Below are 12,611 nucleotides of genomic sequence, written 5' to 3'. Positions count from 1 at the left end.
ATTCTTACTGTGAGTAACGACACGCTGACCGTTACACGATGGCAGGCGCGCCGTCTCTGGAGCGGACGAATGTGGCATCTACGTATATACATCTATGAGCAGAGACACCGCTCATGTCTATTCCACTTTTACATGGGTTGTAGAGTGGAGTTACAAAGGTTAAAGGAATAGTTCATCCAAAAAAATTACATTCTGTCATAATTTACTCACCATCATGTCGTTTCAAACTCGTACCAGAATGTTGATGCTATTTTCCATACAAAGAAAGTGGATGGGGAACAGCAGCTGTAAAACTGCAAAATGAACAAATGACTCATGCGCTGTATTCCTTGTTGTATGAAGGCATCCGATAGCTTTGTGTGAAGAATAGACTAAAATGTAAGGGATTCCTTAAAAATCTGTTTTTAGAAAAGTTGCCTTGGTCCCCATTCACTCTCATTATAAGAAATAAAGAGCAGCTTGGACATTCTGCTGAATACCTTCTTTTATGTTTCACTGAGGAAAGGTTTGAAAATACAAGAAAGTGAGTACATGATGAACATTTTTGAGAGCAATTAATTTAATATTTTAAACTTTTAACGAAAGCTAAATGGTTTAGTTGCGTTATGGTGTAACTTTATTTTAGAATTTATTTAAAAATTGTGGGAAGCTTTTCACAGGCTTTTTTGGGGGTGGGGGGCAATCCAGCAAGCAATATTAGAATCGGGCCTAAAGAAACAGGTTAACACACAGTTTATGGCAGCTAACTTGGTTGTACTGAAGGATGACACTCTTCCGGAGGACAAAGGCAAACCTCATTACACGTTTTAATTATAGAACACAATTAAGTTCCACTTGTAGTCATATAGCCATCCTCTAATGGAGCACTTTTACTCTATCACTGTGCCTTTAGGGAGAAATGAACCTTAGAAAAATATGGCTTTTTTTTATTATAGTTTTTCCCAAAATTATTTACAAATATTGACAATTTTTATTATTTTTAGAATGTGACTGTGTGTTTATATACAAACTTTTTTAAAAACTTTAAACTGCTTTGGTTTTCCGGCTTCCAAACATTAATGTGAACTCTTATTTTCTTTTTCAAAGTCCTTTATTTTTGTTTATCAAAGTCATCAAACATTTATCCCAGGTCTGAAATAATTCATGTTGTTAACTTATCCCTGGTGCTGCCCCACGATGGGCGCCACGTTTGGTTCATATGTACAGTAATATATCTAATATCGAAGCATGTGTTGCATTTAGCTGCTCTGTTCGACCCCATCATGTTGTTCCCTTTACCTACAAGGTGTTCCACAAACAGCCAAGTCTTTGTTTACCTTTATATCCTCAATGTTAGAAAATAGATGTTGCTATGGTGTGAAACAATGCAAGATGGTTTCTGCTAAAGAGGTAGCGTAGCACTATGATAATATGTGGCCTACATTTCATGCAATAGGGCTTGTGTTTTCTGGGATGTAGCCACCAGGGACCATCACGGCACAGGCAAGAGATTATGTTTAAAAAGGTAAGGATGAAGGTATACTGGAGGTTACATCCTCAAATATCAGTGTCTGATGTGTTTTTTTTGTTTGTTTTAAGAATTTTTTATTATTATCTTTTTTTTTCGTGCCGTAGAAGTGAATGATATGTGCTGCCTTTATTTTATAGCCATTGTTGTTCAATTTTACTAGTCTAATTTGGGTTTGAGAGAGTATAGAACCCAAAAACAGAATTAAGTGTGATTTATATGAGTCATCTCTTTGGTAACGTGTAAGGTTAATGCCATCGATGAAGCTGATTATGATAATGATGAACTTGTTGTTATGACATTGTAATGTAACGGATGCATGATTTGAGAACCCTAATTGTACAGGTCATTTAAATGTCATACTGTTGTTGTTGCTTTGTGTGTTTCTTGAAAGAGGCTTTTAATAAAATTACTTTAAAGACACTCTTGTTGAGACACTCTTTAAACAAAACAATTCACAATTAAGTGGGTCTCAATTAAGAATTGTTTTGTTTTTCATCACAAAGCTAAAGGCTATGAAAGCAACATGTTTTCAACCGCTAGTCTAGTTCTCGCGAGATTTCCCGTCTGTGCACCTCTGCTCTCTTGTGGGCTTCACTCAGAAGAACCACATGCTATGAATAGCTGAGAAGTTTCTGGACTATGCCTTTATTTCTGGCTGTAGAAATGTCATAATCATTATATGATTCTTAATGGGAGCACAAAGTTCGATTTCTGAATGACCACAGAAACTCTATAATTAATCATCATTTTGGAGAGGCATGAAAAACGATATTCTTGCGCCTCCTGCAGGACCTGGATATATAACTACTATACACATAGATAAGACATATACACATAACGATATAAACTGTCTATATATTAGATAGACAGACAGACAGACATAAAGATATAAACTGTCTATATAGACCTGGATAGATACATAGACAGACATAACGACGATATAAACTATATAGGCCTAGATAGACATAATGAAATAAACTGTGTGTAGGATATATATACAGGCCTAGATAGACAGATAGATAGACAGACATAACAATGTAAAATGTCTATAGATGGATAGAATCAGTCAGTCAGCATCCCACATACTGTGACAGATTTTATTTTTACAAAAAGAAGAGCAAAATAGTACAGTATTTAAGAAAATACAACAAAAGTAAAAGAGTTGCACATTAGGGGGATTAATGTAGATCTATAAAGACATTGAAACATTTACGTTTTTTAACTGCTTTTTGCTTAATAGAAAAACGACTTCAATGTAAAGCTCCATTTTTCTTAAATAATGTAAAACAGGGGGTTTTACAGGAAAATTTACATTTGTGAACATGGATTTTTGCCAAGAAAAGAATACAATTTATTATATAAACCTGACTGTGCTTGTCTCTATAATTCTCCAAAAGACCACATAATAGATGTTTCCAAAAACAACACAAATTGGTCATCAATGTTCTTTGTGATAAAATCACAAATATTTAGCTAAAATGGTCTTACAAATGGGTTTTACACAGTTTCAGGGCAACTGTCACAAAAAGTGCAATTAAAATCAATATCGCTTTTAAATAGTAATGTTTAACTGGGTAAATTGTATGTATAATTTTGAATGATACCTCCTCAACTTTGTTTGTAATTAAATATTGATTAGGTATAAGCCAAACCTTTTCCCACACACAATATTCTCTGTCATTTGATTCCAGTATGAGTATATATAAGGCAAAGACACATTGCTTCTTTGAAATAGCGCTCTTATGGATGGAGTTAGGGGAAAAACAAATATTATAAGAACTTATAGGTGTGGACCATTGTTGAATTAAGTATGTTCTGATGTCTAAACAGAATACAGATTTCAGGAGATATTGCTTCAAAAACTTTTGCATAGTCCCCGGGTGTTACAGGAATCTTATAATGTGCCAAAAACTTCCCAGATTAATTCAGTAGCCACAGAAATTTGGTTTTCGTTTTGAATGAAGAGTCATCAGCTAATTGGGTTATTTTTTATTTCTCTATCAGCGATAGTAATACAGTACCTTTCATTGGACTTAATTTAATATGAGAAGAAAGAAGCTGACTTACTAATAAAAAGAGGTATGGGGAGACAGGACACCCCTGCCTAATTCCTAGTAATATTGAATCTAGGGGAAGTAGCCTACCATTTAGTTACCACCAGTGGCGTAGGTTTGATTTTGAAATTGGTGGGGACGGGGACATCAATATATAAATATATTTTAAGTTTTGATCGAAATTATTGCTAGGGATATATCAGTGTCACTGGTTATTGGTAGGGACACGTCCCTAGTGTCCCTACTAAATTCTACGCCCCTGGTTACCACCATTACAGTTACCATTTTTATAGAGGGTTTTAATTGCTGCAGAAAAAAAAGACCAAAATCAAATTTCTTAAGCGTGTCGAAAATGAACTTATGCTCTACCGAGTCGAATACAAATCTAAGAATAATATAAACCCATTATCACTAATCAGTTCTGAGTAGCTAGTCCAGAACATCCACAACTAATCTTATATTATTTGTTAGCCTATATGTCGATTTTTCATTAATTCAGATTGTGATTCATCAATTACAGAATCCAAAAACAGTTTTCAATCTGCTAGCTAATATTAGGGCCAACCAGAGCCATGGCTCTGGGGCCAACAAACAGACACACAGAGAGTTTGTGCTTGACAGGTTGGATGACGAATGTTTGACGAGTGTTGGAGGCGGGGCTTCTAGAGGAGGATGTTGCTGCGCTCATGGCTCCCAGACCGCGTATCCCAGTGCAATACTAAATAACTTCAATGAAAGGAAAAGCATTGCCTCTGTTTATAGCAGAGACGTGCATTTAAAAAAATATATATATATTTAAATTTTTAGTTTAACACCGTAGCTTTTTAAATCTCCCTTATATGCGAGTGAGCTATGGATGTGCAGGTTGCAAACCACTGCAGCGTCAAGTCTGCAGCGAAACCGCAGAGTGCAGCTGAATGCGGGCTAGAAAACGCACCAAAGAAGAAATCCCGGACGAGAAGAGGCAGAAGAGGGAAGAGACGGAGGGGCAAGAAGGCCAACGAGCCTCCGCCGTTTCTCCCACCGGAGGTAAAGCAACATTAGATGTGTCGGATCATGCTAACATTAGCCAGCGGAGATGATTCCTACTGTACGTGTATCAATAAACACAATATCAGACAGAATATGGTGTATAACATAGGCCTTTTCTACATTATAGGGAATCAGCATATTTAGAACTGCAAATGTGCAGTTATTGCTACTGCAAAATCGTACAGTTATTGCTACTGTAAAATCACAATACATTAATATTAGAGCAATTTAAAGTGGAAGAAGTTTCACACAGTCTCTGTGTGTTTTGTTTTGTTACATTTTGTTTGCTTTTTGATGACAGGTTGGCTAGTGAGTTCTAGTTTACCACAGTATTATTAATAATTGTATGATTTTAGTTGGTTAGAGAAGGCCAAGGCATCTGACAGAATTAACAGGCCAAATTGTACACTTTTTAGGCAAGAACAGATTTATAATAATAATTATGTTAGATAATAGTTTATCAAATCTATTTGACCAAACTATTAATAGTTTGTAAATAATAAAACGCTTTTTTAATGTTAATGCAGTTTCAAATAAATACATTTTATGCGGTTATTATTTATTTTGTGGTATTTATTTTTATAGCCAGTAAAAAAAAAAAAGGTTATGTGCAAGAACTGATTTTTTGCAAGAATTGATTTATATTTTTATTTAATTGATTGTTTTCCCCCCAAAATATCTTCATGTTTTTAGGCTGAAGAGGGGAACATTGAATATAAGGTATGCAAACCCTACAGTCAATCACAATCTGATTAAGTGAAATTGAAGTTCATTCTGATTTTTATCATCTCAGTTCATCCAATCATGTAATTTTTCACCCAGTTGAAGCTGGTAAACCCCACGCAGTATCGCTTTGAGCACTTGGCCACGCAGTTGAAATGGCGACTGCAGGAGGGCCGGGGGGAGGCGGTGTATCAGATCGGGGTGGAGGATAATGGTCTGCTGGTTGGACTTACAGAAGAAGATATGAAAGCATCACTTAAGACTCTTCGCAGAATGGCCGAAAAGTATGTTTTATTTTGATTGGTTTTATTTTAAGAATATTTATTTTAATTTAGAATATTTATGATTTCATTACTTACGAACCCCCTTCTATTTAATAACAAACTCCAGTCATGTAATATTTAATGCACTTTATGTTGTTGATAAGAAAGAATGTAATATATTTTCTTACTCTTTTGTATTTTTATATCAATATGGTACGATATCATCCTATTCAAATCAATGTGGTAAATGAGTTGGGTCAAAAGTAATCTAAAAGTAATCCAAAAGTAGTCAGATTATATTACCTTAAATGTGTAATGTAATGGTGGATTACATTACTAACTACAATTTTTGTCATGTAATTTGGAGTCAGTAACCGACTACAATTTGTAAGTAATCTACCCAGCACTTGCAAACATGTCACAATATTCTTCATTTAAATAATTCCCGCCCAAGTCATACGGAAAATAAAATGGTTGCCTGGTTGAGTTTGTAAGTAGTTTGTTGAAACTCGTAGTTATGGTAAGATGCGTGACATTTCCCAAACACGCTTGAAGCACTTGACCAATCACAACACACTGGGCCAGCCGACCAATCAGAGCACACTGCACTTTCTGAAGGAGGGGCTTCATAAAGACAGGAACTAAACAGAGCGTTACTGACAGACTGGGAAGAGAGGTGCCGCAACAATGTCAAATATGTGAAAAATGTGTTTTTTAACATTCAATCATTCTAGTAGAGTCCAAACACAAAATCAAGACTTTGAAAAAGGGCATAATATGGCCTCTTTAATTCTTTAATGCCAACGTGTTAGAAATGGCTTACAAGTGTGTTGTGATGTCTTGGTAAGACTCTGTGACTCTGCGCAGGGTTGGAGCTGATATCACACTTCTGAGAGAGAGGGAGGTGGACTGCGACAGAGCTCGACGGAAAATCGCAGAAGTTCTCGTGAGGAAAGTTCCAGATGACCAGCAGGTTAGCTTGTGATGCTCCTCAATGAGTTTCCATTTAATTTTCATTGTGAATTGTGGTTGTAATTTTAGTCAGACATTTCAAAAATGTAGCTCGCACATACAATGACCTGGATTTCACGAATACACCTGTGTTATAATAATTTTTTTTTTAGTAAATACATTTTTTTGTCATTTACTAAAACAAGAAAAGTTTTTCTTTTGCGTTTTTCGCGTATATGAGACAGCATTGTCAAAACTATCCCCGTTCACACGGATCCGCGAAGACGACTAAAATGCTGTATTATTCATGCCAGGCCAGTAGATGGCGATGTCACTTTGTAAAGAAACACTACGCTCCTATAGACTGAACACGTAATACGGATATGCATGACGTCACCGTTTTCACAAATTCGATAATGGTGTGGTTTTTAAAACCTTGACTTTGAAACCCGTTTTCAAAAGTTTGCGTTTTCAGGGCCCCCAAAACTCCATTGTCGTGCAAATGAACGGCCAAAACACAACACAATTTTCAACTAAAAACTGAAAAATGTTTATGTGTAAACGGTCCTTAATGTATTATGCATTATCAAATTGGTGTGTGTAGTTCCTGGATCTTCGTGTGGCGGTTCTGGGTAACGTGGACTCAGGGAAGTCTACTCTGCTGGGAGTGTTGACTCAAGGCGAGCTGGATAATGGACGTGGCAGGGCGAGACTCAACCTCTTTAGACACTTGCACGAGATCCAGACCGGACGCACGTCCAGCATCAGTTTTGAGATCCTTGGCTTCAACAGCAAAGGAGAGGTGAGACAAAAGTACACTTTCATTTCTGGTGCGTTTTATTTCTTCAGTAGAGCATTAAATGGGATTTAAATCAACTACCTCCTTCTTGCCAGCATATACGCATGTTGTTTTGAGAAATAATTTTCATCGTTTTAGGTTGTAAACTACAGTGACTCCCGTACAGCGGAGGAGATCTGTGAGAGCTCTTCTAAGATGATCACGTTTATTGATCTGGCTGGTCATTATAAGTACTTGAAGACCACCATATTTGGCTTGACAAGCTACTGTCCAGATTTTGCCATGCTGGTGGTGGGAGCCAATACTGGCATTGGTTAGTATTCATGCATATATATATATATATTTATATTGATTTAGAAGTTTTGAAAGAGGTTTAAGAACATGTTTGATGAATAAGCCATAATATGTGGAACCAAACTATGACATATTTACAATAAATTCAATAAAATATTGTTGTTTATTATTCTCACGCTGTAAAATTCTCTCAGCTGGCACAACTAGGGAGCACCTGGGTTTGGCGATGGCGCTGAAGGTGCCCATATTCATTGTGGTGAGTAAAGTGGACCTCTGTGGGAAAAGCACAGTGGAGAAAACGGTCCGTCAGCTGGAGCGAGTGCTCAAACAGCCCGGCTGCAACAAGGTCCCCATGGTGGTGGCCAACCCTGATGATGCCGTCACTGCGGCACAGCAGTTCGCACAATCCTCCAGGTACATGTGTGTGTGAGAAGAGAGAGGTTATTTATACACGTCGTTTATTGCTTTAGTCCATTTATAAACGTATTCCTGACCACTTTCCTGCTTCTCTCTGAGCCTTACCATTGTACAGGCTGTTTTTAGTACTGTACCTTTAAGATTTAAATATGTAAAAATGAGTGCCTTACAATCTACCCTACCACAGCTGTTCAACACTAGTTTGTGTATGTGTGTGTGTGTGTGTAATGACTTATCTCTCTCCCCACAGTGTGACGCCCATCTTCACCCTCTCCAGTGTATCTGGTGAGAATCTGGACCTTTTGAAGGTCTTTTTCAACATTCTTCCTCCTCTGAGCAACAGCAAAGAGCAAGAGGAGCTCATGCAGCAGCTCACGGAGTTCCAGGTACACTCCTGCTCTAACCAACACGCATATGTTGTCTGAACTCTAGATGCCACTTTGATGTCAAATTGATGTGTTCTTACAGGTGGATGAGATTTACAGTGTTCCTGACGTAGGGACAGTGGTTGGTGGAACACTGTACAGGTCAGTCCACATCTGTTGTGTCAATCTTGTCTGTCTGATGGTTTAATTACTGTGTAACAACCACCTAGCAATGCACTAGCAAGTGTTCAGAACACTTTAGGAAACCATAGCAACACCTTAGTAACCACAAAACAACACCCTAGCAACCACTTATAACAACGTATATACAATATAGCAATGTTTTAGCATTGTAGCAACTACTTAATTGGCACCCACATATCAATGCCCTAGCAACCATTCAGAACACCGTAGCAACCCCAATCAATGCCTTAGCAACCACCTAGAACACATTTGCAACCACTTATCAATGTCCTTTCAAACTCTCATAACACTTTAGCAATGCCTTAGCTCTGTAGCAACAGCTTAGCCTTAGCAACCACCCAGAACACTCTTGCAACCATCTTATACCTGTCTTACAATCACCCAGAACACCCTAGTAATTAATTAACAATGCTCTAGCAACAACTCTGAACAACTTCTTAAACCCTAGCAACCACATGGCAACACCATTGGAACCACTAAGAACAGGTTATCTGCTAACTAGCAATGTTTTAGCATTGTAGCAATACCCTCATATCAATGACCTAGCAGCCATTCTGGACACTATAGTAATCCCCTAGCACCCTAGCAACATCTTTTCAACCCCTTAGAACACTCTATCAACCACATAGTAACATCTTTGCAACTACTTTAGAGCACAATACTCTAATCACATTTGAAACGACTCATAACACTCTTGTAACGGTCATTTAACTCTCTCACAACCACCCAGAACACCATCGCAACTGCTTAGCAACACCCTAGCAGCCATTAATAACCTTATCTACTGCCTAACAATGTTTTAGCATTGTAGCAACTGCTTTGTACCTACATTTCAATGCCCTAGCACCAAAACACATTTGCAACAGCTTAGCAACCACTCAAAACACTACCCAGAACCCTCTAACAGCTGCTTAGCGACACCCTAGCAACCACTCAGAACAACTTTCTACTGCCTAACAATGTTTTACCATTTTAGCATGTGCTTTGCACCTACATTTCATTGCCCTATCACTACAACACATTTGCAACGCCCCAGCAACAGTCTTATAACTTTCTCACTACCACCCAGAACACTCTATCAACTGCTTAGCAACACCTTAGCAACCACTCCGAACATCTTTTCAACTGCTTAACCTCACTCTAGCAACCTCCTAGAACACCCTAGCCACAACAGAGCTTCAAAACTTAATCTGTAAACATTTAATATCTCTTCCTATATTATTTAAACTCCATAATGGTGTGATCACAATCACATTTGCTAAATTTTCCTGCAAAAAAGGTCCATTGTCTATTGTCAATAGTGTAGCGAAGTGTGAAGCACAGCTAAACACAGATAAGTCACATGAGGAGATCTCATTGTTACATGAGGAAATCTTTCTCCCTCATGCGAAATCTCAGATTGCATGGATTCGTATGACAGCCAATTTGACCGCAACTTAAGGCCTATATAACCTTCACACTTCAAGGCTTTTTCAAGCCAATCAATATTCAATTTGTCTTGACAAACTTCCTCTTCTAGTTAATTGACTTTCCATTCATACGCAGCGGTGTGTGTCGTGAAGGAGACCGGCTGGTTGTTGGTCCCACGGATGATGGGAGGTTCCTGAGGTTGAAGGTGTGCAGCATTCACAGGAATCGCTCCGGCTGCCGCGTGCTGAGAGCCGGACAGGCCGCCACGCTTGCGCTTGGGAACTTTGATCGCTCTTTACTACGAAAGGTCTGATCTCAAAATGAGGTTACATAGTCATATCTTAATGTTGTCTTTCACTACGATGATCTCTTTTAAAGAGTGTTTATGTTTTTAGGGCATGGTTATGGTGAGTCCTAAAATGAACCCTACAATTTGCTGGCAGTTTGAGGCTGCCATTGTCCTCCTGTTCCACGCCAAGACTTTCCGCCGTGGTTTCCAGGTCACGGTGCATGTGGGGAACGTGAGGCAGACCGCCACGGTGGAGTGCCTCCTTGGGAAGGTGTGGATTGTTTCCTTCCTGACATTAAAGCAGGGATGGGTAACGTCCGTCCTGGAGTTCCGCTGTCCAACAGAATTTAGCTCCAACCTTGAAAAAAAAACTCACCTGGCTGTAGCCTTACCAGAGATGGTCTTATTATCGGGAGATAGGAGGGTCCTTGGCTCTACTATTGGAGAAAGCGTAATGGCTAACTTGGATCACATGTGCCTAATCACATTACAGCCTTGACGTCATTGAATTTCGTTGAGAGTTCAATCACTGTTTGCTATGGGAGCTTGTTTCTGCCACAGAATAAAAAATAAAAAAAGGTAATTGCGACTTTATCTCACAATTCGGACTATTTTTTTACCTATGACAAAATTGCGTGATATATCTTTATATCTCCCAATTGCGTGGTATAAAGTACACGAGAGATATGTGAGATATAAACTTGCAATTCTGAGGAAAAAAGTTTGAATTGCGAGTTTATTTCTCGCAATTGTGACTATAACACGCAATTGTGAGAAATGTTCTGCAAAACATGCAGAATTGCGAGTTTATTTCTCACAATTGCGAATTTATATCTCACAATTCTGACTTGCAATTGTGAGATAAAAAGTCGCAATTATCATTTAAAATGAATGAGAAGTGCCTTAAACTGAATCATACCTATCACGCAAATGACCGTGACTTCTCTTATAAAACAGCATTTTTTTTCAGTGTAAAGTCTAAAAATAGATCAATCCAAAACAAATGTTTAAGAACAAACATGTTGAAGATTAGCTGATGGGCTATCGATTCATTAATTTATAAGCCGTTTTCCCAGTAAAGCAGCTTATTCAGAGTAGTGAAGCCTCCATTAAAAAAATGCTGCCTCCGGACTCCTTCCCTGCATACCGCAGCGTTAGTAGGCTTTTTTTTTGTGCAAACCTAGCAGGCTTAGTAATCCTGAAACATTAATTAGCTTGTTCCGGTGTGTTTGATTAGGGTTGGAGCCAAACTCTGCAAGACATCGCCACTCCAGGACCAACATTGCCCATTTCTGCGTTAAAGGCTGTGTCTGCATTAATCCACATACATTTGAAAACAGCGTTTTAGTTTCAAAATGCTCTCCTTCCATACAAGCATTTTTTAAGCATTTTCCAAAAGTTTCTCATTCACACTGAAACGTCTGAAAGTGCTTGTGATTGTGGACAATGCTAAAAGAATCATGTCTTAAACCCGGTTCTTTTGTGGAACACAAACAGTGTTTTGAAGAGTGTTGCTCTGTTTGCTTATCGTCACATATACGTGTGTGTGTGTGTTTGTCTTCTAGGAGGAGCTGCGGACAGGCGAGAGAGCCGTAGTGTGTTTCAGATTCTTGAAGCACCCCGAGTACTTGCGCGTGGGAGCCAAACTGCTCTTCAGAGAGGGGGTGACCAAAGGCATAGGACACGTGACGCACCTCCTTCCTTCCACCCAGAACCACGTGCCTGATCAGAACCGCAACCAGAACCACAGTTAGACATGGCGGGAGTGAGACCATGCGTCAAATGAGGACACTTTCTGTACTTGCCTTGAGTTCGCATCCCCTAGTTTTATCACACACCTTTCCTTTCCAAGCAGATTTGCCTGTGTGTAAATGCTCTTCATTCCTGTGACATTTGGAGGGTTGTGGGACAGCGATTTAACGATTAGGGTTTACGTCTGCTGGGTGTAATGGTGCTTGGAAACCTCTCGTATTTTTGCACACGTGCGTTTCACATCTTAGCTTAAAGCTGGCTGACCTTGAGGAAAGCATGTGGGATCTCCAGTCGCTAAGTTGGGTATGTGGAGCAGATTTCTGCAGGAAAAACTCCTGCCTGCAGACTGCATTATAGATAAGAAAACAATCGTAGTAGATCGTAGAAAATTTGTTTTTTTCAGCAGTAGTATTACTTTTTCAGATCCTCAGTAGTATTAAACATGTACAGTAAATCTGGTGCACACACCTCGGATCTTTTCTTTTTACAAAGATTCACACAGAAAGGCTAAAAGCAAGGGTGCGTTCACACTGGCAGTTTAGTTCGAA

At 38.7% G+C, this 12,611-nt stretch overlaps 1 protein-coding gene across 1 annotated transcript; it reads left to right on the top strand.

Annotated features, from left to right (window-relative positions):
- Window positions 1-4,211: 4,211 nt before the first annotated feature.
- gtpbp2b (GTP binding protein 2b) lies at window positions 4,212-12,611 on the top strand. Its single transcript, XM_056269669.1, has 12 exons — window positions 4,212-4,593; window positions 5,290-5,316; window positions 5,419-5,603; window positions 6,450-6,555; window positions 7,138-7,335; window positions 7,471-7,645; window positions 7,821-8,040; window positions 8,294-8,429; window positions 8,512-8,570; window positions 10,158-10,329; window positions 10,418-10,582; window positions 11,877-12,611. Exons 1-12 carry the CDS (start codon window positions 4,417-4,419, stop codon window positions 12,063-12,065), a joined length of 1,809 nt encoding a protein of 602 aa, XP_056125644.1. The 5' UTR covers window positions 4,212-4,416; the 3' UTR covers window positions 12,066-12,611.

Source organism: Rhinichthys klamathensis, unplaced genomic scaffold (assembly GCF_029890125.1).
Source record: "Rhinichthys klamathensis goyatoka isolate OS25496 unplaced genomic scaffold, OSU_Roscu_1.1 h1tg000289l_1, whole genome shotgun sequence".
NCBI classification, from domain to species: domain Eukaryota; kingdom Metazoa; phylum Chordata; class Actinopteri; order Cypriniformes; family Leuciscidae; genus Rhinichthys; species Rhinichthys klamathensis.
The sequence above is the reverse complement of the archived record's forward strand: the minus strand, read 5'-3'. Positions and strand labels throughout refer to the sequence as shown.

What these genes read in the sequence shown, in the direction of transcription:
- gtpbp2b (XM_056269669.1), top strand. Translation starts at nt 4,417, where the DNA reads ATGGATGTGCAGGTTGCAAACCACTGCAGCGTCAAGTCTGCAGCGAAA. An exon ending in CGCCGTTTCTCCCACCGGAG is followed by an intron (nt 4,594 to 5,289) that starts GTAAAGCAACAT and finishes TCATGTTTTTAG; the next exon opens with GCTGAAGAGGGGAACATTGA. An exon ending in AGCAGCTCACGGAGTTCCAG is followed by an intron (nt 8,430 to 8,511) that starts GTACACTCCTGC and finishes GTGTTCTTACAG; the next exon opens with GTGGATGAGATTTACAGTGT.